Source organism: Thalia democratica, chromosome 4 (assembly GCF_965202585.1).
Source record: "Thalia democratica chromosome 4, ktThaDemo2.hap1.1, whole genome shotgun sequence".
NCBI lineage: Eukaryota > Metazoa > Chordata > Thaliacea > Salpida > Salpidae > Thalia > Thalia democratica.
In genome coordinates this window covers 23,287,658-23,312,259 of record NC_139168.1, presented here as the reverse complement: position 1 = coordinate 23,312,259, position 24,602 = coordinate 23,287,658, and the positions used below count along the sequence as shown (strand labels likewise).

General features: G+C 27.7%; 1 protein-coding gene across 1 annotated transcript; it reads right to left on the bottom strand.

The window, feature by feature from the left end:
* Window positions 1-18,847: 18,847 nt before the first annotated feature.
* Window positions 18,848-23,436, bottom strand: LOC145833146 (kelch-like protein 25). The gene is made up of 3 exons (XM_082940346.1): window positions 23,346-23,436; window positions 20,130-20,205; window positions 18,848-20,048 (listed from the first exon to the last, which is right to left on the bottom strand). Exons 1-3 carry the CDS (start codon window positions 23,434-23,436, stop codon window positions 18,848-18,850), a joined length of 1,368 nt encoding a protein of 455 aa, XP_082796472.1.
* Window positions 23,437-24,602: the final 1,166 nt, after the last annotated feature.

The following is a 24,602-nucleotide window of genomic DNA, read 5'->3' as shown; positions in this document are numbered from 1 at the left end:
ACAAAGTTAAAAACTGTCAAAACTATTTAGAAAACTTGCTAAGTAAAAGCTAAACACTAACATAAAGTTATAAAATATTTAACAATACATTTAAAAAAATATTACCTTACAGAAAAAAACATACAAGAGGTTACCTTGGGGAAAGAATCAAGTTGATGAGCTTGAAATTCTTGAAATGGTGTCTCAATACTTAAAAGAGTAAGTTGAATCAGCAGTAAAACTAAATAAATCAAAATTATACATTTGAAACTTTAACGTGAGTTTTTTTAAACCGAAAAAAAATCTTTTATGTGTAAATAATTTATTTTAAATTTAAAAGTTGTTTTATTAAAGTTGTTAATAGTAGTATTTAGGTGATATTCCCTATTTTTTTTTAATTTTCGTTTAATGAGATATATGCTGTAATAAACGAACAAAATAATTAAATAGAAAATTTCACTTGCCTTATATAAACCAGTTCTACTGTAGTACCTACATAGGTACTAAAAAAATTGATTTAATATTAGAGTAAATATTAAAAAAATTATAAAATCACAACTTGCATTTTAATTTTAGCCCGGCAAACCAAAATGAGCTGCAAGCAAAATGCAATGGAGAATCAGGTTGCGAATTTGAAGAAAACAGTGAAGTGGTTCCTGATAAAAAACCTCAGGAGTTTGGGACGATTCCATATAAAGGACCAACAAACATTTCGAAATATCTGGGACACCACGACGGCGTAAGTTGCAACATAATTGTTTTTCAAATTTTATGAGTCGAGGATAACCTTTTTATAGGAAAGTTAATTTAAAGGTTAGTCTAAAAAAAGCTGACACAGCAGGTATTTTTAATAATTTATTATTTTTTTGATCTGTACCCTTACGCCTAACTTACCTTACCAAAACTTATTTAAATAATTAAAGGATAAAGTTTTCATAAATATAGTTAGAGAACAATAAAAAAAAGTCTTTTATTGTTGACTCAGCAGTTATTTTCAGCTCATACTGAATGTTAAGTGCAGAAGTAGTATTTACTCGTAGAAACTCGTTTACGCTATAATTTTTAATAAGTACGGTCGGTTAAATTGGTGTGTATTTACAAGTCACTGTGCCTCTAAAAATATGTTTATTTTTTCAATCAGTACGGCCCCAAGCCGGACATTTTCGGTCTGAAGCCGGCATGTTTCAAGGAGTTGGCCGATGCGAAAATGCAGCAAATGATGATGAAAGCGCAGAACGACATCATGGGTGACTGGGTTTACGTGGGCCAGAACACAGATGGAATCTGTGGAAAGTTTGTAAATTTCAATGTTTTTGAAATTAATTATTTTTACTTAAAAGTTTGTAGTTTTTTTACAGTTTAGTCATGTTTGTATTTTGAAAAATTTAAGTATCAATTGTGTGTGTATTGTTAATGATGGATGATTGAGTTCACGTGCAACTAAATACCGATGGCATCCGTAAAAAAAATTGTTTTTTAATTGATTGTGATATAAAAGTTATTAAAAAAAATGTTTTGTTCGCAGTCTAAAGTTTGAAACAGGATGAACAAATCAAAGTTTTGTTTTAGCTTGGTTTTTTAAAATAAGAAACCAGTAGTATTATAAACCTTATAAAAAAGTTTGTTTTGTAACTGAACGTTTTTTGTAGTGATGCATTCTGAATTTATATTTCTTAAATCATAAATTTAAAACAAGGTAAACAGGTAAAGGTTTTGTTTTATCACGGTTTTATAATTCAATTGGACCGTGACACCCTTATACAGTGTACTATACTCACGTTGATTTAAAATATGCTGTTTTTTTTAAGACTTAATAATGTAATTAGTTTAAAATTGCATTTCAACTCAGTCCAGCAAAGCAGATGAGTATGAACCGCTTTGGAAAGAAGCCAGCATGTGTCTTTGACTCTGATGAATCGAAAGATCCGGTAGAAGAAAGGATTGAGCACGGATTCAACAATGGGTTACAAGGTGTAATGGGGTATCTTGATAAAGAATCCCAGGATGCAATCAACGTTGTCAGGGAGTTAGTTTTGTAAATGTTTGTTTTTTGGTACAATTTAATATGAATTATACTAAAAATAATTTATTTAGAGTCACAAGTTTTTAAATATGATGAATAAGTAAAAGTTACTTTTACTTTTCTTTTATGTATCGAAAACCAAGGATACCATGAACTATTGTTAAAAGTTTTTTTTTGTAATTGAAACTTTTTTGTAGTGATACACTTAGAATTTTTATTTATTCAAATCGTAAGTTTAGAATAAGATAAATATTTAAAGGTTTCATTTATCACAATTTTATAAATCAATTTGTCTGTCAAACCCTTATATAAAGTACTGTATCCACGTTGATTTAAAAGCTGCTGTCTAAGACATAAAATGCTGTTATTTGTACAAACCTATATTTAATTTCAGCCGAAGAAACCACAAAGACATGAAAATGAAAATTAAAAGAAAATGCGGCGGTGGTTTCTTCAAAGGAAACAACAGAGTGGTTCCGTATAAAAGAGCTCTGGAATGTTCTGTTTACAACCCGGACAACTCGGACCAACAATTTGATGTAAGTAAAACTTTAACAAGTAACTTTTTGATTATTAGTTTTAACATTGTGCAAACTCACGGTTATACTTTGTTTTTATAAACTTCAACAGATTTTTATTTTGTTCATTACTAAAGTAAGCTAGATTACATATATCTTCTAAACTGTAAATCCTAAGGTTTAAATGTATCTTTATTTACGGTTTACAGTTTTGAACTAAGAAATATTTTGAACCGAACTAAAATTTGTCTCAGACTTATTTGTAATATATCATACAAAAAACAGAACTCGGACCTCATTGGAGAGAAACCGATATGTGACTTCTTTTCTGACAATTGGAAAGTTGGGGTAGAAGAAAGAATCAAATTTGTTTTGGACAATGGGTTGAAAGATACCATGAATTATCTAGATTATGACACTCTAGTTGTCATTAACCTTGTTAAAAAGTTTGTTTTATTATTTTATAGTTTATAAAAAAACATTTGCTCACTTAAAGTTTAACTTAGTTTAAAAAATCAAATATTCATCGTGAACAATTTTTAACTTTTTTTATCAATCAATTCTGTAAAGCTTGTAATACTTTTGTTTAAATTATAAATTTATTACAAATACAGTGTATAACAACTAGATAACAGCATTTATTAAATAGTGTTAGACATTAAATTGCTGATATTTCTCTAGAAAATACCTTTAAGCTTTTAAAACTTTGCCCCTTATTTTTAAACTTAATGTTTCTAAGGTTTATGTCTGAAATTCTACATATTTATATAAGTATGAAACTCTCTCGTTTTGAGCTGTTTTATATTAAACAAAATGTGTGTTTTTAACAGCATGGGACAGGATAAAGCAGAGAAAACAATCTCCAAGCATCGTAACGACTTTATCACTAAATCTAAAGCACAAGTAAGAACGGATTTTTAATAAGTTTAATAAACTTTCTTTTTATTTAGTAGCGTATAAATTTAAACTTTAAAGTTTTTATTAAGTAATTATTATTAGGAAGGTTGTCCAAACTCATTTTTAAAATCGCCTACTTGGCTGGAATTTAAAAAGTTTGGTTAATTAGTCGCCTCTTTGCTAGTTAAACACCTTTTTTACTTTTGGCCAAATCTTTAGTTTTGCATCCTGTCAATTTTGGGAAACTGTGGTATAAAATCAAACCGAGCTCGTATTTTATTTTCTTATAGATTTTGTAATTAAAACCAGTCTAGAGTTTAAAACTGGTTGATATGTAGGAATAGTTAAAATAAACCCTTTTTTTTCCATTTAACTTCTTATTTTCTTTTTTTTTTTCCAGGTTCAAAACTGCGCAACGGGTGTGATTTGTGTGGATTTCAATGAAGATGATGGTGAATGTAAGAAGAAAAGTTCAGAAATAAGAAACATTTACAATCGTATTATGTCAGTTATTAAGTATAAAATAAATATTTTAATTTTGTTGTATGAGTTGTATTTGCTCTGTCAGCACCTAATAATTTGTGTTTGTAGAAGAAACACACTGTACCGTATAAAAAGTTTAATTAGTTTTTTTAAACAAAAATTGATGATTTATACATTTTAAAATAATTAAATTTATCATTGAATTGTTTCCAATCGTACAGTGGTAATTTTATTTTAAAATAAGTTTAATATACGTACTAGTCAATTGATGGTTTTTAAGTTAGTACTTTTGCAAACCTGTATTATTATAATTTATAGTATAACTATGTTTCCTTGTCTTATTTGGTTTTAAAGATGTTTTTAGATAAATACTAAGTAAAATTTTTTTATACAATTTTATGCAATGTAGTGTTCATTTACATTCAATTTATGCAGTTATATTGTTTTAACAACTTAAGCTAAGAAAAACTATTTATTTTTAACAGTTTCTCTAAATTTTATGCAATAATATATTTTGCACTTCTATAAAAAGTAATTTATAAGATTATACTTCTAGAAAATACATTAGACATGCTTGAAAAGGCTGACTTAAAAGTTACTAACAATGAATTAACCAACCAAAATAATCTGCAGTGAGAAAGAAAGCATCGGTTTTTTTAACCATAATGATGATGAAAGTGATAGTGACTACTCTGATGATGAAAACGTTCATAAAAAATATGCTCACGTTAGTGTTACATTAAATGTTAACTTAAAGTTATATTAAATTTATATTACCACGCATAATTGTTTTACGCCTAAAACATTTATTTTAAAGTTATGATTTTGAAAGATGATCTTCTGTTTTAGACTACAAGCAAAAATTATTAATAAACTATAATTATTTGTTAGCTAAAATTTCATATCTAATGTGAATGCACTTACCAAATAGGGAGAACAGTCATGGAGAGATATCAAGATGAAGAAATTGCCAGGTTTGATCAAAAGAGGTGTCAAAAAGGGCAGTATGAAGGGATACAGGGGACTTTTGAACCTTGTAAACAGGTAAGACTATCGTCATATCTTAAAGTGTTGCAGTTTCAAATTATTGCAGAGATTAATTTTAAATTTGTCTAATGTGTTTATAAATGTTATATCTTCATAGCCGTTTGAAACTAACAATAAAACTTTTTTTTTAACTAAGTGTTACTGGGCTTTAAAAAAATTGTAAGAAATGATTTAAGTAAATAGAAATTGTAACAGACACAGCAACAACATGGCAAAACAAGCAGTGACGTCAGCTGTGGACTATGAAGAACTGCCTTCTCAAAAAATTCAATTGTTGTCTTACAAAGTAAGTTTTGCTTTCATGTTTTGTGTAACGTTGTTTCGTAAAACAAAGTATAATGTTTTTTGAAAAGTTAAGCTGTCAACTTATTTGTGGACAACAAGTTAAAGTCAGATGTTAGTAATTAAAACAATATCTGTACTCTAAAATCAACACAGCTACGTTTGCAGATTTTTTTCTTAAATATTTAAAACAATTTTTGAACGTAGTTTACAAAATAAAATCTCGTATATAGCACAATAGATCACCTGAGCTTTTTTTATTAGTATATATCAAAACTGTCATTTTAATTTAAAAAGTGCAGTTTTATAAATACAAACAGCATAACATTATAGTTAAAAACAATGACCTTAGAACTAAAGCTTATTCCAGTAATTTATAAAACAGAAAACAGACAATGATTTCGTCACTCAAAAAACCAAAACTGCTGAGTTCGCTTCAGAACACTCAACAAGAAACCACAAGAACCATCATAAATCATCAGAAGTCCAAAAAGCTTTTGACGGTTGCTACCAAGATCTAAAAGAATTCCTTAAAACGTTTGTTGTTTAATTTAAAAATATAACTAAGTAAAAAGTGAATATCAAGATATTTTTTTTCCTAAACACTAAAATTTAAGTTTAATTTGTTAAAGTTTTTTTTTATATAGAGCTTTATAACATAAGTTTTTAGTGAAATTAAAAATTCAAACTATTTCCATTTATAACTTCAAAGGGGAAATTGAGAGAGTTAAAAAATATGGACAACCAAATAACTTAAATTTATAGCTATTAATTGTTTGTTTGTCGGAAGTAGTTTGGTTCATTTTTAGTTTACTTTAAACTGTAATTTCTTAAACCTGTCATAAAGATGAAACTAACTTGAAATAAGAAATATATTTATTCAGTCATGATTAAAATGTATGCAATTATAACACCACAAAACTTTCACAGCGAAATCAAAGGGTTAATGAAGGAAGCGTTGATCGAATGTGATGCGAAAGCTGAAAAACAAAAACAGATTAGGAATGATTTGAAAAATTTGAAGATAGAAGATTCATCAGCTTCAAATAGCGATAGTTCGAGTGATAGTTCTGATGATAGCGATCAAGAAACTAAACGAAAAGTATTGAAAAAAGGAAAGAAGGTTTCAGTTTTGAATGATAACAATAGCTTACAGTTTGCTTTTATTTATTAAATTAAAACTTATTTGCTACACAATGTAGCTGGTATATAAACAACTATTTAGAACTACATTTCAGCTTATATTTAATCTCAAAAACTTAGGTCTTACATTTTTAATTTTTTTCTCACATTTTTTACAGAGCCATGCAAAAAATTCAACTTCTCAGAAAAAATCAGTAATGAAGACGAAAGCTAACGAGGAAGAAGGATTTCCCAGGTCAATGCAAGCGTTTTCAAAGATGACACAGGGGAAAACAGGCAAAGAATGGCAATTGTATAACAAGGAAGATCAAAAAAAAAATAAAAATGGTTTAAAAAAAATGGTATCGTTTATGAATGCACCAAAAGAAAAGAAAAATTCAACCTGGGATGAAATAAACGTGATGAAGACTCAAGCTAACGAGGAAGAAGGATTTCCCAGGTCAATGCAAGCATTTTCAAAGATGACACAGGAGAAGCCAGACAAAGAGTGGCAACTGTCGAACAAGGAAGATAAACAAACAATTAAAAATGGTTTAAACAAAATATTATCCTTGATGAATGCACAAAAAGAAAAGAAAAACTCAAACTCGGAGGAAATGAACGTAATGAAGACGAAAGCTAACAAGGAAGAAGGATTTCCCCGGTCAATGCAAGCATTTTCAAACATGACACAGGAGAATTCAGACAAAGAGTGGCAACTGTGTAATAAAGAAGATCAACAAAAAATTAAAAATGGTATAAACAAAATATTATCCTTGATGAATGCACCAAAAGAAAACAAAAACTCAACTTTGGATGAAATGAACGTGATGAAGACACAAGCTAACGAGGAAGAAGAATTTCCCAGGTCAATGCAAGCATTTTCAAACATGACACAGGATAATTCAGACAAAGAGTGGCAACTGTGGAATGAGGAAGATGAACCAACAATTAAAAATGGTATAAACAAAATATTATCGTTAATGAATGCACTAAAAGAAAAGAAAAACTCAACCTTGGAGAAAATGAACGTAATGAAGACGCAAGCTAACAAGGAAGAAGGATTTCCCAGGTCAATGCAAGCATTTTCAAAGATGACGCAGGAGAAACCAGGCAAAAAATGGCAACTGTGGAACAAGGAAGATGAACAAACGATTAAAAAAGGAATAAACAAAATATTATCCTTGATGAATGCACCAAAAGAAAACAAAAACTCAACCTGGGAGGAAATGAACGTAATGAAGGCGCAAGCTAACGAGGAAGAAGGATTTCCCAGGTCAATGCAAGCATTTTCAAAGATGACACAAGATAAATCAGGCAAAGAGTGGCAACTCTGTAACAAGGAAGATGAGCAAACAATAAAAAATGACATTAACAAAATATTGTCGTTGATGAATGCATAAAAGAAAACAAAAACTCAACTTTGGAGGAAATAAACGTGATGAAGACTCAAGCTAGCAAGGAAGAAGGATTTCCCAGGTCAATGCAAGCATTTTCAAAGATGACACAAGGGAAATCAGGCAAAGAGTGGCAGCTTCAGAACAAGGAAGATGAACAAACAATTAAAAATGGTATAAACAAAATACTATCGTTAATGAATTCACCAAAAGAAAGCAAAAACTCATCCTTGGAGGAAATGAACGTAATGAAGACGCAAGCTAACAAGGAAGAAGGATTTCCCCGGTCAATGCAAGCATTTTCAAATATGACACAAGAGAAATCAGGCAAAGAGATGCAATTGTGTAATAAGGAAGATCAACAAAAAATAAAAAATGGTATAAACAAAATATTATCGTTGATGAATGCACCAAAAGAAAACAAAAACTCAACCTGGGAGGAAACGAATGTAATGAAGACGCAAGCCAACGAGGAAGAAGGATTTCCCAGGTCAATGCAAGCATTTTCAAAGATGACACAGGAGAAATTAGGCAAAGAGTGGCAACTGTGGAACAATGAAGATGAACAAACAATTAAAAATGGTTTAAACAATATATTATCGTTGATGAATTCACCAAAAGAAAGCAAAAACTCATCCTTGGAGGAAATGAACGTAATGAAGACACAAGCTAACGAGGAAGAAGAATTTCCCAGGTCAATGCAAGCATTTTCAAAGATGACACAGGAGAAAACAGGCAAAGAGTGGCAACTGTGGAACAAGGAAGATCAACAAACAATTAAAAATGGTTTAAACAAAATATTATCGTTGATGATAGCACCAAAAGAAAAGAAAAACTCAACCATGGAAGAAATGAACGTGATGAAGGCGCAATCTAACAAGGAAGAAGGATTTCCCAGGTCAATGCAAGCATTTTCAAAGATGACACAGGGGAAATCACGAAAAGAGTGGCAACTGTGGAATAAGGAAGATGATCAAACAATTAAAAATGGTTAGAAATAAGTTATAGTTGATAATTCCTACAATAAAATAGTTGCTATTCCTACAAATATTTTAAAAATAATATTTTTTTAGTTTTAGTAGATCTCACATTTAAGACAAAGCATAACTTTTTTAAACAATTAATTATACTCTTTAGCTTCTATTTTGTTGTTATATTTTTATTAATTTTTTTAACAGAAGCCTCGAAAAAAGAAAGAGATAGTTTGGAAACGCGTTATAAGGTTGAAAGAAGAAATAAAAACAAGGAGTTTGGAGGCTCTTCTTATTCTAAAAAGGTGAGAGGAAAATTTAATAAACCAATATTGAGTTCTGTTTCGTAGAGGGTTTGAAAATATTTAAATGTATAATTTGATCAACTATTAGTCATTGAGAGAAAAGCAAAAGTCATTGTATATTTTTAATAATTTCACCCGATAAGTTATTTTTAGCCGTAGTGTTTTGAGAGTATTGATTTTATATATTTACGGTACATCACTAATTTAAAGTAGCTTCCAATCTTTTTCAATCTTTTCATACAGTTTAATTTATACATAGTTTTTCATCTTAAGCTTAACTTTAAATTAAAAACAGATCCAAAAATGTGTACAATTAAAGCTCTGGCGAAAATTTTTAAAACCTGGAGAAAATTTGCCAAATTTATTTGGTAACCCTGTTTAAATCTTGAGCTATCTAATGAATTTTTACCTTCTTAATCACACTATATTGATTATGTTCTCAAAAAGTTCTGATAACAAAAAAACATGATCAGAGTTCCGATTGTTTTGATGACGATGATAAGGTGTACAAAGTTAGAAAAGGAAAAGAATTTGGGGGAGCTTGTTTTCCTATGAGCGTTAAGAATATATTCGTGAGTGTATCTATTTATTATTTTAAACATTTATAACTACAAACATTTAAATACCCGGCTAACTAGTATTTTCTTCAAACTTTTTAAGATACTATATGTAACAGTTGCTCCATTGTAAAATTAAACACTTAACTAGGGCTAGTATACTTGAAGTTTAATGTGACTTGCATATTTGCTGAGTCAGTGAGTAATTTTATTGCTTTTTTTTATTTTTTTTCATACCATTTACCCCAACCACCTAACCCAAACATATTACAAACTAATCAAAAAATAAAGTTATAATTATTAAAGATAAATATAGCAAGAAATGAAGTATGCAAGTCAGACTAAGCTTAAGTATACTAGCCCTAGTTGAGTATACTAGCACTTAATTTATAATGAAGTAACTGTTTCATACAATATCTTAAATGTTTTAAAAAAGTAAAACTTTAATATAAAATACACTAGCAGCATTGTTTTGTGAAAAGCTTTTTCGATTTTATAAACACCTAGGTAAACTGTTCTAATCGACCAGCTAAACTTTTCAGAAAGACTTTTTCGTTTTAAAACACATTATCATTAAAAAGCCTTACATAATTTGATTTTAAAACTTAGTTGATTTTGAACTCTAATGAAGAATTGTCTTTTGAAGTGTTTGCTACGTAAAACTGTCTTTAAAAACTAAGAATTCGTTATATTTTTATTTTTTTTAGCTTTCCAAAGAAGAGAAAGAACAGATGCAACAAGCAGCCGCCTTGAAAGAACAAAGAAAGCAGGCCCTTCAAGTAAAAAAAACAATAGTTGAAAACTATGTAGAGTTAGTTTTTATGACTGTTTTTTACGTCCAAATAAAGTTTTCGAGTGCTCAGCAGCAACTGCAACTGTGACATCATCTCAAGTTGAACTGTTAAAAAAGCAAAAATTTTTATAATTTTAAATTCAATCTTTTTTTTTCTTGGTCTTAAACACAACTAAGTGAATTTTTTTTTTCAGCTTCGAAGCTGCCCATCATCAGAAAATGAACGATCTCCATGACGATCATTTCAGGGGACCAAAAGAAATTTACTGGAAGTTAGATTTAGTTTTGTTTACTTTTTTTAATGTAATCTTAACGTATATTTTATTTATATAAGTAAACATATACTTATTTATAGTTTTTATATAATTTAATTAGATATCATTAAGGATTATTGTAATTAAATCATCTAATATAACAAATCATGAATAAATTTTATTAATATGAAGGTAATAATAATTATTTTATATAGTGCAATGCTTATTTTTTTATAGCATGGAAAAAAATATGTTCATTCTTAGATTATTAAAAACTAGCTTTTATAAGTTTTTGTTTAAACTGTAATTTTAGTCAGCTGTAAGTATTGTTAAAGAAAATTTTATTTTTCTAAAAAAATCTGAAACTTAATACTATTTACTCTTTTGAATACTGAGGTCAAAATATACCTTCTGAGCATTTATTTAACAAGTTCCAACAAATTCATTTCAAATTAACAATTTTTTTAATTTTTGTTTAGATAAATATTTTTTTTTATCCAGACTTCACAACGAAGAGATGAAAAACTTCAAAAAAGCCAAAATGGAGTGCTTTAAAAACATGAGGAAAATTGACGACCACGTCAAAATGCTCGATGTCAACATTGCATTCTTCAGTCCAGTCACTAGAAACTCAATCTTTTAGAAATTTTTTATGAATAAACTTGCCGTATACTATTCATTGCCTCTTTTTTTTAAATATAATTTTAGTATTGGGCTTGCCGATAAAACGTAATGGTGATAGTATATTTTACATTCCTGTTGAGTAGGCACTTTCAGAATTATTGAGTTTGAAATTTTGTTTACATTTTTTTAATCAGACTCGTCGTGTTTTGCAGAGTTGTAATAGTTACGATGTTGCAAATCCTTGTTTGTTTTCTTTTGCTTTTGTGACAAGTGTTTGAAGCTAGAAAACATGTACAGAAAACATGATAAACTATATGTCAAAACAGTTTTACAAATTTGATACGATAAAAATTAAATTTTTCCTAAATAACCTAACTACTAAATATTTTTTAATTATTGTTTATTAATGATAAAAAATGCTCAAAAAGTTTGGTCTAAGGACCTGGTGTACGAAAAAACCTTTCGCTTATCAAATCGCACACCACGTTAAACTAAGTTAAATTTTTCTATTTGAACTTTTAACCCTTAATACAATAGAAAATAGACAATCAAAAAATTGAATGAATAAAAATGAAAATTTAAAAAAAATCACTAAGTTATAGGTTTACTTAAGAAAGTTTTATTTATAATGTACTCTAAAACTTGTCTAATAAGATAAAAATGAAGATACAGTTTAAGCCTAAAACTTAACAATATAAAATAAAAAGTATAGACAATTTTAAGACTTTAAGAATTTAGTACATCTAAATTTATAAATCGACATAAAGACTATTAATAGCAGACATGAAAATACTTGAAAAAAGGTCAAAACTTTTTAGAAGAAGCTATAATTGTAATAAGCTAAAATACATTTACGTTAAAATTTATAAGTATTTTATGTTAATTTTTTTTTTACATAGTTGATTAAAATACTTAAAGTAAACTATGTATAGAAAACATGATAAACTATATGTCAAAACAGTTTTACAAATTTGACACGATAAAAAAGTGCTCACAAAGTTTGGTCTAAGGACCTGGTGTACGAAAAAAACCTTTCGGTTATCAAGTCGTACACCACGTGCTTTTACAATTTTTACGAGCTAAAAAGTTAAATTTTCAATCTGAACTTTTAAACCTTCAATATGATAGAAATAAAACAATTAAAAATAAAAAGAATAGAAAAAAAAATTTAACAAAAATCACTAAGTTATGTGTTTACTTAAGAAAGTTTTATTCATAATGTACTCGAAAACTTGTCTAATAAGATAAAAATAAAGATACAGTTTAAGCCTAAAACTTAAAAATACAATGTAAAAAGTATAGAAAATTATTATGCTTAAAAATATTACTGCAACTTAATTTATAAATCGACATAAACACTGCTAATAGCAGACATGAAAATAATTAAAAAAAGGTCACAACTATTTTGAAGAAGGTAAAAGTGTAATAAGCTAAAATAATTTTACGTTGTACTTTATAAATATTTTATGTTGATTTTTTTTACATAGTTGATTTAAATACTTAGAGAAGTTTATAGTTGAATGAAAAAAGAAGTTTTAAATTTTTTTTTACTTTTTAAGAAGTAAATTTACCACTACCTAAACTTTTGTAATTAACAACATAAATATAAACACTGCAACCTTTAACACTATGCACTTAATAAGAAATGTATAGTAGTATCTAGTAGTAATCTTTAAAACACAAGAACGATCTACAGAGAGTTGGTTTTGATGGCGCGTATTAAGTTGCTTTTTTGGAAGAACCAGATTTTAAGAGTCTTGACTATAAAGAAAAATTTTGGATAAACAAACTCAAATCAAATATTAATTTACTTAAAACAAAATACAGTGATTTATAGGGGTAATATAGTTAAAGTACATTTTGTTAGATGCATCTTTTTGTATTTTTTTGTAGGTTATTGTGTTATTTAGTAGATCTTAACATATATTTATATATTAATGTACATATGTAGTTTTATAAAACAGAACTCTTTTTAATATTATAAACATAAAGTAAATGTTTTATTTTATTTAGTAATTTTTTTAAAAAGTGTTTTGTTTGCTGTTAATAAATATATGTCATTTTATCAATTAAAAACATTTATTTATATATATATTTATTTATTTATTTAAATTTTATGTTTATATTTTAGTTTTTGTTTTTACAGCCGTATTTTTGCACTGAAAATCCGGTAGATCTTTACTTTTAATACAAAATCAATAGGCATTTTCGTCTAAAAAAGTCTCATTGTTATTTCACACACCTCTTATAATAATTTATTAACGATAAAGTTGCATTTCGATCTTTTTAATTATACATATATGTGTTGTATGTATTTTTATCTAAAACAAGATTTTTATACTAATTTCTTTCATTAAACACTCCTAGGCAGAAACATAAAAAAATCGCCTTTATATATTACATATCACCCTTTTACTAACTTATTAACCGTTTACTTTTTTACCGTTTTCTAATCAAGTTCCCGCTTATTTTTTTTCCGATATTTCCGACTTAAAAGTACACTTAATTAATATTCAGAAAACTACAAAGTGTATTAAACTTAAAATAATATTTTTATTCATGAAAAACTTTTAAACTCAAGAGGTAAATGCTGACATGTTAATATGTAAAAAATATTAAAATTAACTCCAAATGTAACCTATCTTATAGTATTAAAGATTCTTGTACAACTATATTACAAAGAAGTACAACATAACAATAATTTAAACTACTATTTGTTAATTAATTTTTTTTTTCCCTTTTCAAAATCTTAATCAGAATAAAAATAAGTTATGCGAAAAACCTAAATTTACCTGAAATTTATTATTAAGGTTAGAATTGAAAAAAAATTATTCAAAAAATATTAAGTCAAAAAAAAATCAATTAATAAAAATAATTAAGATAACTCATTAAGTCAAAAGAAAAAGACCTTGTTGATATATATTAAAAGATTCAGGCTGAATAAAACTCAAACATCTGAGGATTACAGGAAGTTGTTGAAGACATCTTTTATTTATTTTATTTGAAAAAGTAAAATACAAATTAAATTTTTCCTTTATTACCTAACTACGAAATATATTTCCATTATTGTTTATTAAACGATAAAAAAGTGCTCAAAAACTTTGGTCTAAGGACCTGGTGTACGATAAACCTTTCAGTTATCAAGTAGTACTCTACATGCTTTTACAATTTTTACGAGCTAAAAAGTTTAAAAATTTTATCTGAGCTTTTAAGCCTTCAATATAATAGAAATAAAACAATCAAAAATTGAAAGAATAGAAATGAAATTTTAACAAAATAACTAAGTTACGTGTTTACTTAAGAAAGTTTTATTTTTAATGTACTCTAAAACTTGTCTAATAATATAAAAATTAAGATACATTTTAAACCTAGAACTTAAAAATAGAAAATAAGAAGTATACCAAGTTGTTATGCTTAAAAATATTACTACAACTTAATTTACAAATCGACATAAACACTACAAATAACAGACATGAAAATACTAATAAAAAGGTCACAACTTTCTTGAAGAAGCTAAAATTGTTACAAGCTGAAATACTTTTACGTTAAACTTTATATGTATTTTATGTTAATTTTTTTTTTTTACATAGTTGATTTAAAAACTTTAAAAAGTTTATAGTTGAATTAAAAAAGATGTTTTGTATTTTTGTTAGTTTTTAAAGAAGTAAATTTAACACTAACAAAACTTTTGTAAATAAAAATATAAAAATAAGTACTGCAACATTTAAACTTTATGCACTAAATAGGAAATGTATAGTAGTAAAAACAAAAAAACTTTTTCTACTATCTTTTTTAATATATTTCTAAGCCCAAAAGTGTAACTATAAAGAAGCAAATAGTATTTAAAAACCTAAAAAAAAAATATTTTTTTAAAAAACAGATTAAATTATTATTGAGACAGTAATCTCAGTTTTTTTTTTTTATTTAAATGCTTAACTCTTTTTAACATTTTCAATTCATGTTTTACTAAATAGTTCTGTTGATAAGTAAATATTCATGTAGAAAATTTTGTACTTATTTACAAAGAAGCAACTACTAGTCCAAATTTCAACCAAATAAAATGTTATAAATGTTTTGTAAAAGTAATTTGAAAAATCGTAGTGTTAATCTTACATAAAAAAATTAAGTTAGAGTAAAATCATACGCATTGTAAAAATTTAATTGAAAAAAAAATCAAATTTGGAAAAAAAACGTTATACAATATTTTCGTATTGTACAACACTTTTTAAAAAGTAAAGGTTTCTATACTAATACAGTTTAAAGTTTTTCTTTTTATCAAAATCCACCCGATCAAAATACCCGCAGTCAAATTCAAGAACCGCTTACCGATCGTTGGTTAGGGATAAAGTAATAGAGGAAAATAATTTAAAAAATTTTTTTAAATGCAAAAAATATAAAAATAAATTAACATGTGTAAAAAGAAAAAAAAAACGGTTTGATTTTGAACGCGGGTGGATTTTGATAGTATACCGCATAAAATAAAATATTAACGAATTGATTTCACACAATGAATGAAAACGGTGCGGAAACCGAAAACATGCAACCTGAGTTTAATAAAGATATTCAAAACATAATTTAGTATGTTTCACCCACTAAACAAAACTTGTTTTTTTTCTTAGTTCTGTAAAACTTTATTTTGATTTTTATAAGGAAAATACTCAAGTTTAAATACTAAGGTTTAAGCCAATGGATTAAACTTAAAATATTATAAGACTTTTTATTGTTCATGCATAAAGATTAGTTATTTTTAATTAATGTTTAATAACTTTCAGTTGTTGCTAGTTGTTTTTGTCTTTTATTTACTTTTTATATACGTTATGGTTACTTTTATACAATTAAAGTTTTACAAACTTTTATAAAATGCTAATTATGTATTCTATTGATGAAAATTGCTCAAAACATAATTAGTTTATTGGACTTGATTTTATCTTGGATCCGACCAGATCTTAACTTGAAAAAAAAATTCTAGATTCGGTAGATCTTTACTATAAATACAAAATCGATAGGCATTTTCGTTTAAAAAAGAAACATTGTTATTTTACAAACCACTTATAATAATTTATAAACGGTAAAGTTGCATTTCGATCTTTTTAATGATATTTATATGTCTTGTATGTATTTCATCTAAAACAAGATTTTTATACTCATTTTTCCTTAAACGCTCCTAGGCAGAAACATAAAAAATTGCCTCTATATACTACATATCAGGGACGTAGATAGCTGAAAAAAGTTACGAATCTACAAAAACTTCATTTCTTTCATTTGAATTATCATATGAATATTTAAATCTTTAGTAATAAAACAACCAATTAAATGAAAGATAACTGAATTTCATGTTTAACAATGTGCAAAAAAAACTTGCCTAATAACATAAGAACTTAAAAAAAGATGTATACAACTTAAAATTAACTTATAAAACGAGATAAACAATACTAAGAGAAAACATGTGAATACTTAATAGGGATTGGTGTCACTTTTGCACGAGGGCATTTTTGCAAGGCGACTCTTTTGCGCGCGTGGTCATTTTTGCACGGCGACACTTAATCAGTTTCGGCGTGTAAAATCAGTATCAAATATAATTGTTGTTTTGCTTTAATTTTTTTTTTCAATTTAATAAAGTCTTTTTCGTTTGTTAATTTTTTGATACATAACTTTTTTATTATTATTAAATGTGCTAAAAAACTGTTTTTATATCTATTTTTTTTAGATTTTGATGTATAAGCACAATTTTTTTTTAGATGTGTTTAATTCTTTTAGTGGTAGTTACTGTCGTTTTGTTAAAAACTAAGTTTGTTATATTAATTATTATAATAGTTTTCTTATATACTTTTAATAAGCTTTTCTTTTTCATGATTTTAGTTAATTATGACTCGTTGTTAAATACAATTTTTTATGTCTACAACACACACGATCAATTCCCATCCCACTTAAATTTTAAGGCACTTAATTATTTAATTTACTTTTTTTCTTCTTCTTACAATCTATTTAACCCCAAGGACTAAACCCTTACCTTTGGTCAATAAGCAATCTTCAGATTTGATTGGGTGGGAATTATGCAGAATAGTACAACTAAATATTGTAATAAATAATATTTATGACATCTACAATTGAAGTTTTTTTTCCCTGATATTGTAGTTTTAACTTATTAGCTATACATTTAAAGTTTTGTCCCTGATATGATAGTTTTAGTTTACTAATTAAAGTAGGGGATTTTTATATTGCTACAAAAAGACTCTGGTATTTTAGCTTGTTTACTTTATGCATTTTTGAGTTGTTAGTTATAAAATCTCAGTTTTTGAAATATTTTTGTATTTATTTATTTGCTTTTTTATGGAGTATATGTTTTATAATTGTTATATAGCCAAAAAAGTTGTTTATTTTATAAATTTATACTAATAATTGTATATATTTTGAGCCGTATTTAACTTGAAAATATATTTTTATAAAATGAAATAACTTATCAAATAAAAAGCGTGCATTTGTTCAGGTCAAAGACAGAAGTAATACTGCTTTATTACAATAATTTTGTTCTTAATAAACTTAAAAAAAGTTGTAATAAGTGTTATACTAAAATTAAAATCGTGTTAAGTCTCTTTGACCTAATATCCTAATTACAGGTTTGAAAACTCTCTAAGTCTAACATTGCAACATGATTCGGTGGTCGGCACATATACAAAACATTTAAACGAATGAAGTAATTTGCTTCACAACTTATTAGTTCTACTAGTTGTTAAATTTCCGCACATATAAGAGATCAATCCTAACTTCTAAAAGTTGACCTTTTTTTGTAGGGTTCTATCTTCAGAAAGTGTTAACTGTGGGCATTGAGTTAGAATGATAAATTATAGTGATAAAAGAGGATTCTTGTTAAAACATTAAGTTTTTCCCTAATATTTGATTAGTTAGCAAAATAAAAATGCTGTTGTACCTGATTTTTTTTTGTTTTCAGTTATTGAAAAAATATTTTTTGATAATTTTTTTATATGTTTGGGTAAAGCGGTTTTGAGATAAAATAAATAATGATTTGATAGTTTTTGCTGACCCAGCAAATACTAGGGGAAACACCTCCACATTACAAACGGACCTAAAAAAGGGTACAAAGCTGGCGCATGTACAATAAGTAAAAAATAAACCGTAAATAAACAGTTAGCAGGGACTTTAGCACCAGGAACTGAATAAAAAAACTTAAAAAACAATAATAAATCTGAAAATTATTGGTATCATAGAAAGTTTTATTTTTAAAATAGACATTAAAGTGATTGTGTAGCTTTCATATTTTAATTTTTACTGTAATGTTTGTATTATAAAGTAACTTTTAACATTTGTATCATTTAGACTCATCTTAGCTATATTTTTTAGATGTAATCAAAGTTCATAAAAAGCTCTTTAATCTTAAATAACAATTCAAAAAAAATCCAACAGTTAGATAAACAATTTATTCACGAAAACAAACAAGTATTAGAAAAAAAGTTCGCAACGTAAGTTGTAAAGTCGAGTTGCAAACCGAAACCTAAAACAAATGCAGTTGATAGTCATTAGAAACAAAAAAAGAATCTTAAAGCGTCATAATTAGCATTTGAAAAATACATTTTGTTTCAAACGCTCGGTAACAGTTGGGGAACTGTAACGCAGCAGCAACCATACAGGCTCCCTGTGACCTCGAACGCCTCCTCCGTCCACTCCCCGCTTTCCACGTCGTAGCACTTGACCGTGTTCGAAGGGCTCGAAACCACGACCAGCTTGCTTCCGATTGGGCAGAGACCGGCGCAAGCGTACGTCACGTGATGCTTGAGCACGGCGAACGCGTTCGAAACTTTGTCGAACATTTCGAAGGACGCGTGACCCATGCCGGGCGAGACAAACAGCTTGTCGCCGACCGCGGCAGAGTGGTGCCAGCTTCTCGCGTAGTTCAGGCTGGGAAGGGGCGACCACTCGTTCCCATCGTACGCTTCCACAGTCGACAAGTAATCGCTGTAAAGCTCCACGCTCCTCCCTCCCGAAACGACCAGTCTGCCGTCGAACGCGGCGCACGACGGGCATTCCCTCGGCTCGATCGTTCCCGCCACCTCTTTCCAAGTGCGACCTCCGGTGTCGAACTCTGCGCAGTAGCTCTTTGATCCTCCGACCACGTAAATTTTGTCCGCCATAGCGCACACGCAGTAGTCCGAGCGGTCGTCGTACATTTCGCACGCGTTCGTGACGCGTCCGGTGGCGAGAGAGTACTTAAAAACTGCGGCGTTGCTCGAAACGCATTTTTCGAAACCGCCGAAAAAGTAAACTTCGTCTTTCACGACGGCCGCTTTCATTTGCTGGCGCTTCACCGGCAAAGCGAGGCGCTTGAAACTTTTCAAGCTTCTTCCGTCGACGTGATCCACGGAGCCGGTGTATACGCGGCGATCGATGCCCCCGCAAACGAGCACGTCGAAACAGTTTTGGCCGCAATACCTATTTGTCCGATGAAGGCTTCCTGTTTCGTTCAAGACGTCGTTTATTGCTCCCGCGCAATCAATGTGAGTGGTTCTTTTCAAAACGGAATGTAGAGCATGGCGCGACAACAGGGGCAGCCGGACTTTCAGCAAAAGATCTTTTGCGAACTTGAGTCGTTCCCTGCTCTTGCAACCTACCCAAAAGTCGGCCGCGTCGAAAACTTCAAGTTCTGAGGTGACGTGAAGTTGGCAACTTGCCAATATTCTCGCCAAAACTGCAAAGCTCAGTTCCGAAAAGTTTTTTGTTCTAGTGATTATAGTGAAACAACGACACGAGTAGTTTAAAGACGCCTCGAAGAGATTTGGTAGACTGAAAGTATTACTTAGGGTTAAAAAAAGTAAGACATTTTTGGTACTTAATATATTTATCATGCTTTCAGAGATTTCCAACTTTGAGTTTTCTAGAATCGGGAGTCCGCTTGTTTTTATTGTTTTGATGAACTTTTTTTCTGGCATTGTCAAGTCACCTGAAAACATTTTATTTTTTTGTACTAACATCTTGATATAAAGCAATAAAAGAACATACTTTCAGAATTAGTTATACTTTTAGTTTGTGTACACTTTGTAGTTCAAACTTTAAATTAATTATTAATAACTAGAAACGCTTTTCTCTCATGAGTGTTTTAACAATTTTTAGTTATTTTTGGGGTTTACATAATATTTCGTACTTATTAGTGAACAAATGACTAATTATGGCAAAATTTTACTTTCATTTAACTTTATAAGTTTTTTAACTAAATTTATAAAGCTATTAATAAATTGAACATAATTTATATGGTACAGCGTTTAAAAGTCCGTAAAGAAAATTTTACTTTTCTTTCTACTTGTATATTATTATTTTGACTTAGTACAGTAACCTTCCTACTATGTACGCACTTTGTACACAAATTTTCGTAAATAACCAGCAGTGCGTACCTAGGATATATTGGTTTTTAATCAGCTACAATAAACCAAATACAAACATGTTAAAAGCTACTAAAGTTTTCAATTAAAAGTAAAATTCTCAAAGAAAAATTTCATCATAAGAACAGAACATAACTATTGAAAGGTTACTGAAAATATTTGCTTTTTATTTAATTTATTAGTTTACGTATAAGTACTTATTTATTTTGTAGTATATATTCAACCAAAAATATTTTATTTCTCTTGTGTTTTTTATACCTTTAAAATTTACATAGTTCACTAATTGTGTAATTACTAATTTGAAATAAATAAATAGTTTTTAAAACATAACTGATACTTTTATTTAATTGTGTTTTTCTAAAGCGCTAGTTTAGGGTTAAAAAACTTTTTCAAAAAGCAACAAAAAAAGCAACAAAAAACCCTAACAAAAAGTTGCACTAATAACAAATTTATTTATGATTTTTTTTTCATTGTATTGCTTTTTTATACGCTTTTTAAATTATGATACAATCATTGGGTATGTAGAAGTTAACTTTACTGTTCACTATTTTCATTTATTTAAATTTTAAGAAACTTTTTAAGTATTAAATTCCTATATTATAATAATGGGTTGTCTTAACTTAAATTGCATTGCTCGTGATTTTCTTTAAATAAACTGTAAAATGTTTGTTTTAAATATTTAATTTCGTATCAGTTTGTAAGTTAGTTCTTATTTTCCGGTTTCATTAGTTTGAAATAATTCAATTTATATCAATAAAATAGGATTTTTTAGATATAATTCTTTTGCATTACTAGTTTAAAATTGTTTTTTAATTTCAAATCAAGTAAAAATTCTGTTTTAAACATAATAGTGCCTTTTTCAGCTAAATTGCGTACTATACCGGCAGTTCGTACCTAGCAAGTGCTTACCTAGTTGGCAGATTACTGTATTTTAAAATAAGTTATAAAAAATGTTTATTCAGTGTCTTAAAACCTGTTTAGAAAAGTTTTTTTTATTTTTGTAAAGAATTTCTAAATCAAAATTAAAAAAAATTGTAAAACTTCAATTTAGTTCAAACAAGAAATTCTTAAAGAAACTTAAGCAAAAAAAAGCTGTACTGAATTGTATGTTTAAAAAAACTTTTTGAAATAATTCGTTTTAACTTAAAAAACAACATTTAAAGTAATGAAAAATAAAAACTTTCGAAGCAAAAATGTATGCTAATAAGTTTTACTCGTAGTGTTTTGTTAGAGTTATTAAAAGTTTTATGGAAGATTATAGTTTGGAAAAATTGATTCAGATATAGAAAGATTAATCATATCAAGCCTTGAACATAAATTTTACCTGATTTTGAGATATCTTGTTGCAAGGAATTTACTTTAAAACTGGTTGTGGTAGAGTTCTTGCACAAAACTATAAACTTATCTTCAACATTTTCACTCTTTATCAGACTTTTGTCAGAAAGTGATAGTTTTTTTAATGTATTTAAGGTCATTTTCAAAAAAGTAAACTGTAAAAAATTAGTTTATTTGGTATTTTCATTTGATTAAAGTTGCAATAATGAATACTACATTACGAAACATCTTTTTGATGAGATTTTTTTTATGACTACAAAAATATTAATTAACTAAATACAAAATAAGAAAAACAATAATTACAATGCCAAATTAAGATACTGTTCGATCTTCTCAATTAGTAGAATACAAGGCTGAACAAGAATATTTTAAACGTTTGTAGTAACAAAGTTTGCATTTTTAAAGTTTATTAAAAGCTTGTGTTTAGTGGATCATGTAAACGATATAATATTTAGATAGCACTTTTTTGAAAGTAAATGTCCATTGAAAAATTAGTAAAACTTACTTGAATAGTAATTTTATATTTAAACACATTGGATTACACGATTATAAAGCAGAGTTGCCATAATTAAATTTTTCTAAACATGGTTGCCACTGATCAGGCTGAGAAAAATTTCCTGACTTTTTACCAAATTTTTCCTGACTTTTCTTAATCATACTCTTAAATAAAACTTATTCTTAAATACATAATCTAATACTTAAAACTATATAAAGCTTTCAATCTAATTTTAATACAGGTTAAAAACAACAGTTTTATGCTGAATTCTATAATCAAACTTCTAGTACATCACTTAAACTATCTGTGTATTATTGATGTACTTGCAATAAACAGCTCTATCAGCAAAATACTTGTATTATTACATTATAAACACAGCTTGTCTGAAAAAAGACACATTTTTTAGCATTTCCTAGCATAAATGTATCTAGATAAACAAACGACATATAAGGAACTTTTACAACTTAAACCTTGAATTAATAACAAACTTTACAACTAAAATCTTAAAACAATAACAAATTTTTACAGTTGAAACTCTAAAACAATAAAGAACACATTTTTTTAGAATTTCCTAGCATAAATGTATCTAAATAAACAAAACGACATATATGGAACTTTTACAATTAAAACCTTAAATCAATAAGGAGCTTTCACAACTCAAACCTTAAAACAATAACGAATTTTTACAGTTAAAACATTAAGAACTTTTCAAATACTGTTTTTTTAAATGTATGTACTAAAATTTATTTCCTCCGTCTTTTTTTATTAGCACTTCAACCTCTTCATCTAATGAAGATATGGTTTCCTTCACCTGAACTGAATTCCACTTCATTTTCTTGGCAGTTAAAATCATTTGCCTCATTTTACTTAAACCGCTCTCATCTGCTTCCCCTACACTTGTTGAAGAGAATCTTTTCGCTAAATCAAGCCACAACTTGAGAGCTTCATTTATTTTGGCACTCATTTATTTTTACTTTCATTTATAAAATATTTCCTCTTATCATTTAGTATAAAATTTGTAACAAATAAATATACTCTTATTTACTTTAAAAACTTAAGTTACTCTACAAAAAATACAAATAATAAGTAAATTTATTCTTGGCATATACCTCTCTTATAAATCATTTTATAAATTCAAACAACTTTGAAAAATTATAAAGAGGTAAAGTATAGACATTAACTTGTTACCTAAAGTACTAAACTAACTTCTTAGTTATAAAGAACACAACTATTTACTTCAACAAAAAACACTTTGATTCTAAAAATATGATAGATAAACTTTTGTGTATATATCACAGTTTCACTATGGAAGTGTCCTTGCTACAGATTATCAATACTAAAAAGCTTACAAAATCTGCTTGTTCAAGTAGGGTACTTGTTCAATATGTTAATAGAAAATTTTTGCAGTTTTGTAAAGGATATTTTACTAATTTATACCAGATGAAGGAATTGGAAATAAAATTTAATATTTTTGTAAATTTCTAGGAAAATTTTGGATTTTTTTCTGACTTTAAAGGACTTTTAATTATTTTTTACTATTTGAGGGCTTTGGAAAACAAGAAATTTTGTAAATTTAAACGGACAAAATCTGACTTTTTTTTTATTTTATCAAATTTCCTGACTTTTCCTGACTTTTGTCATTTTTTAAATTTTTTCCTGACCTTTCCTGATTTCCTGATTTTTCCTGACCGAGTGGCAACCCTGTCTAAATCTAAAGGTTTTAATTGCTTAGGTATTTTGTTATGTGATTCTCGTTAATTGATTTCAATTAACATTTAGTTAATTAATAATCAATAATTAACATTTACCAATTAATTGCAATAAACAAAACGCGAAAATATAAGTAATAAAAGCGGTAGGTTTAAAATTCGCTTACAGTTACCTCTCGCAAATCTATGCACTTTTATTTAGTTACTTATTTTAGAAGTCTCAGAATTACAAATACTTTTGAAACTTCTTAACTATTGTACAAAACTTATGTATAAAACGACAATTATATTTTTAGACTTAGTAAAATTTAGTGTTAGTTACCAATGGATAACATTTTTATTTGCCTCAGTTAACAAAAGTTTTAAATAAAAATTCTGAAAGAAACATGACAGTCTGACTAACATTAATGAAAGTAAACAA

Coding starts and splice junctions, on each gene's coding strand:
- LOC145833146 (XM_082940346.1), bottom strand. CDS start 23,436: ATGAGTGCCAAAATAAATGAAGCTCTCAAGTTGTGGCTTGATTTAGCG. Junction 20,206..23,345: donor AGGGGAAGCAGATGAGAGCG/GTTTAAGTAAAA, acceptor AAATGTTTTCAG/GTGACTTGACAATGCCAGAA. Junction 20,049..20,129: donor CCGATTCTAGAAAACTCAAA/GTTGGAAATCTC, acceptor TAATACTTTCAG/TCTACCAAATCTCTTCGAGG.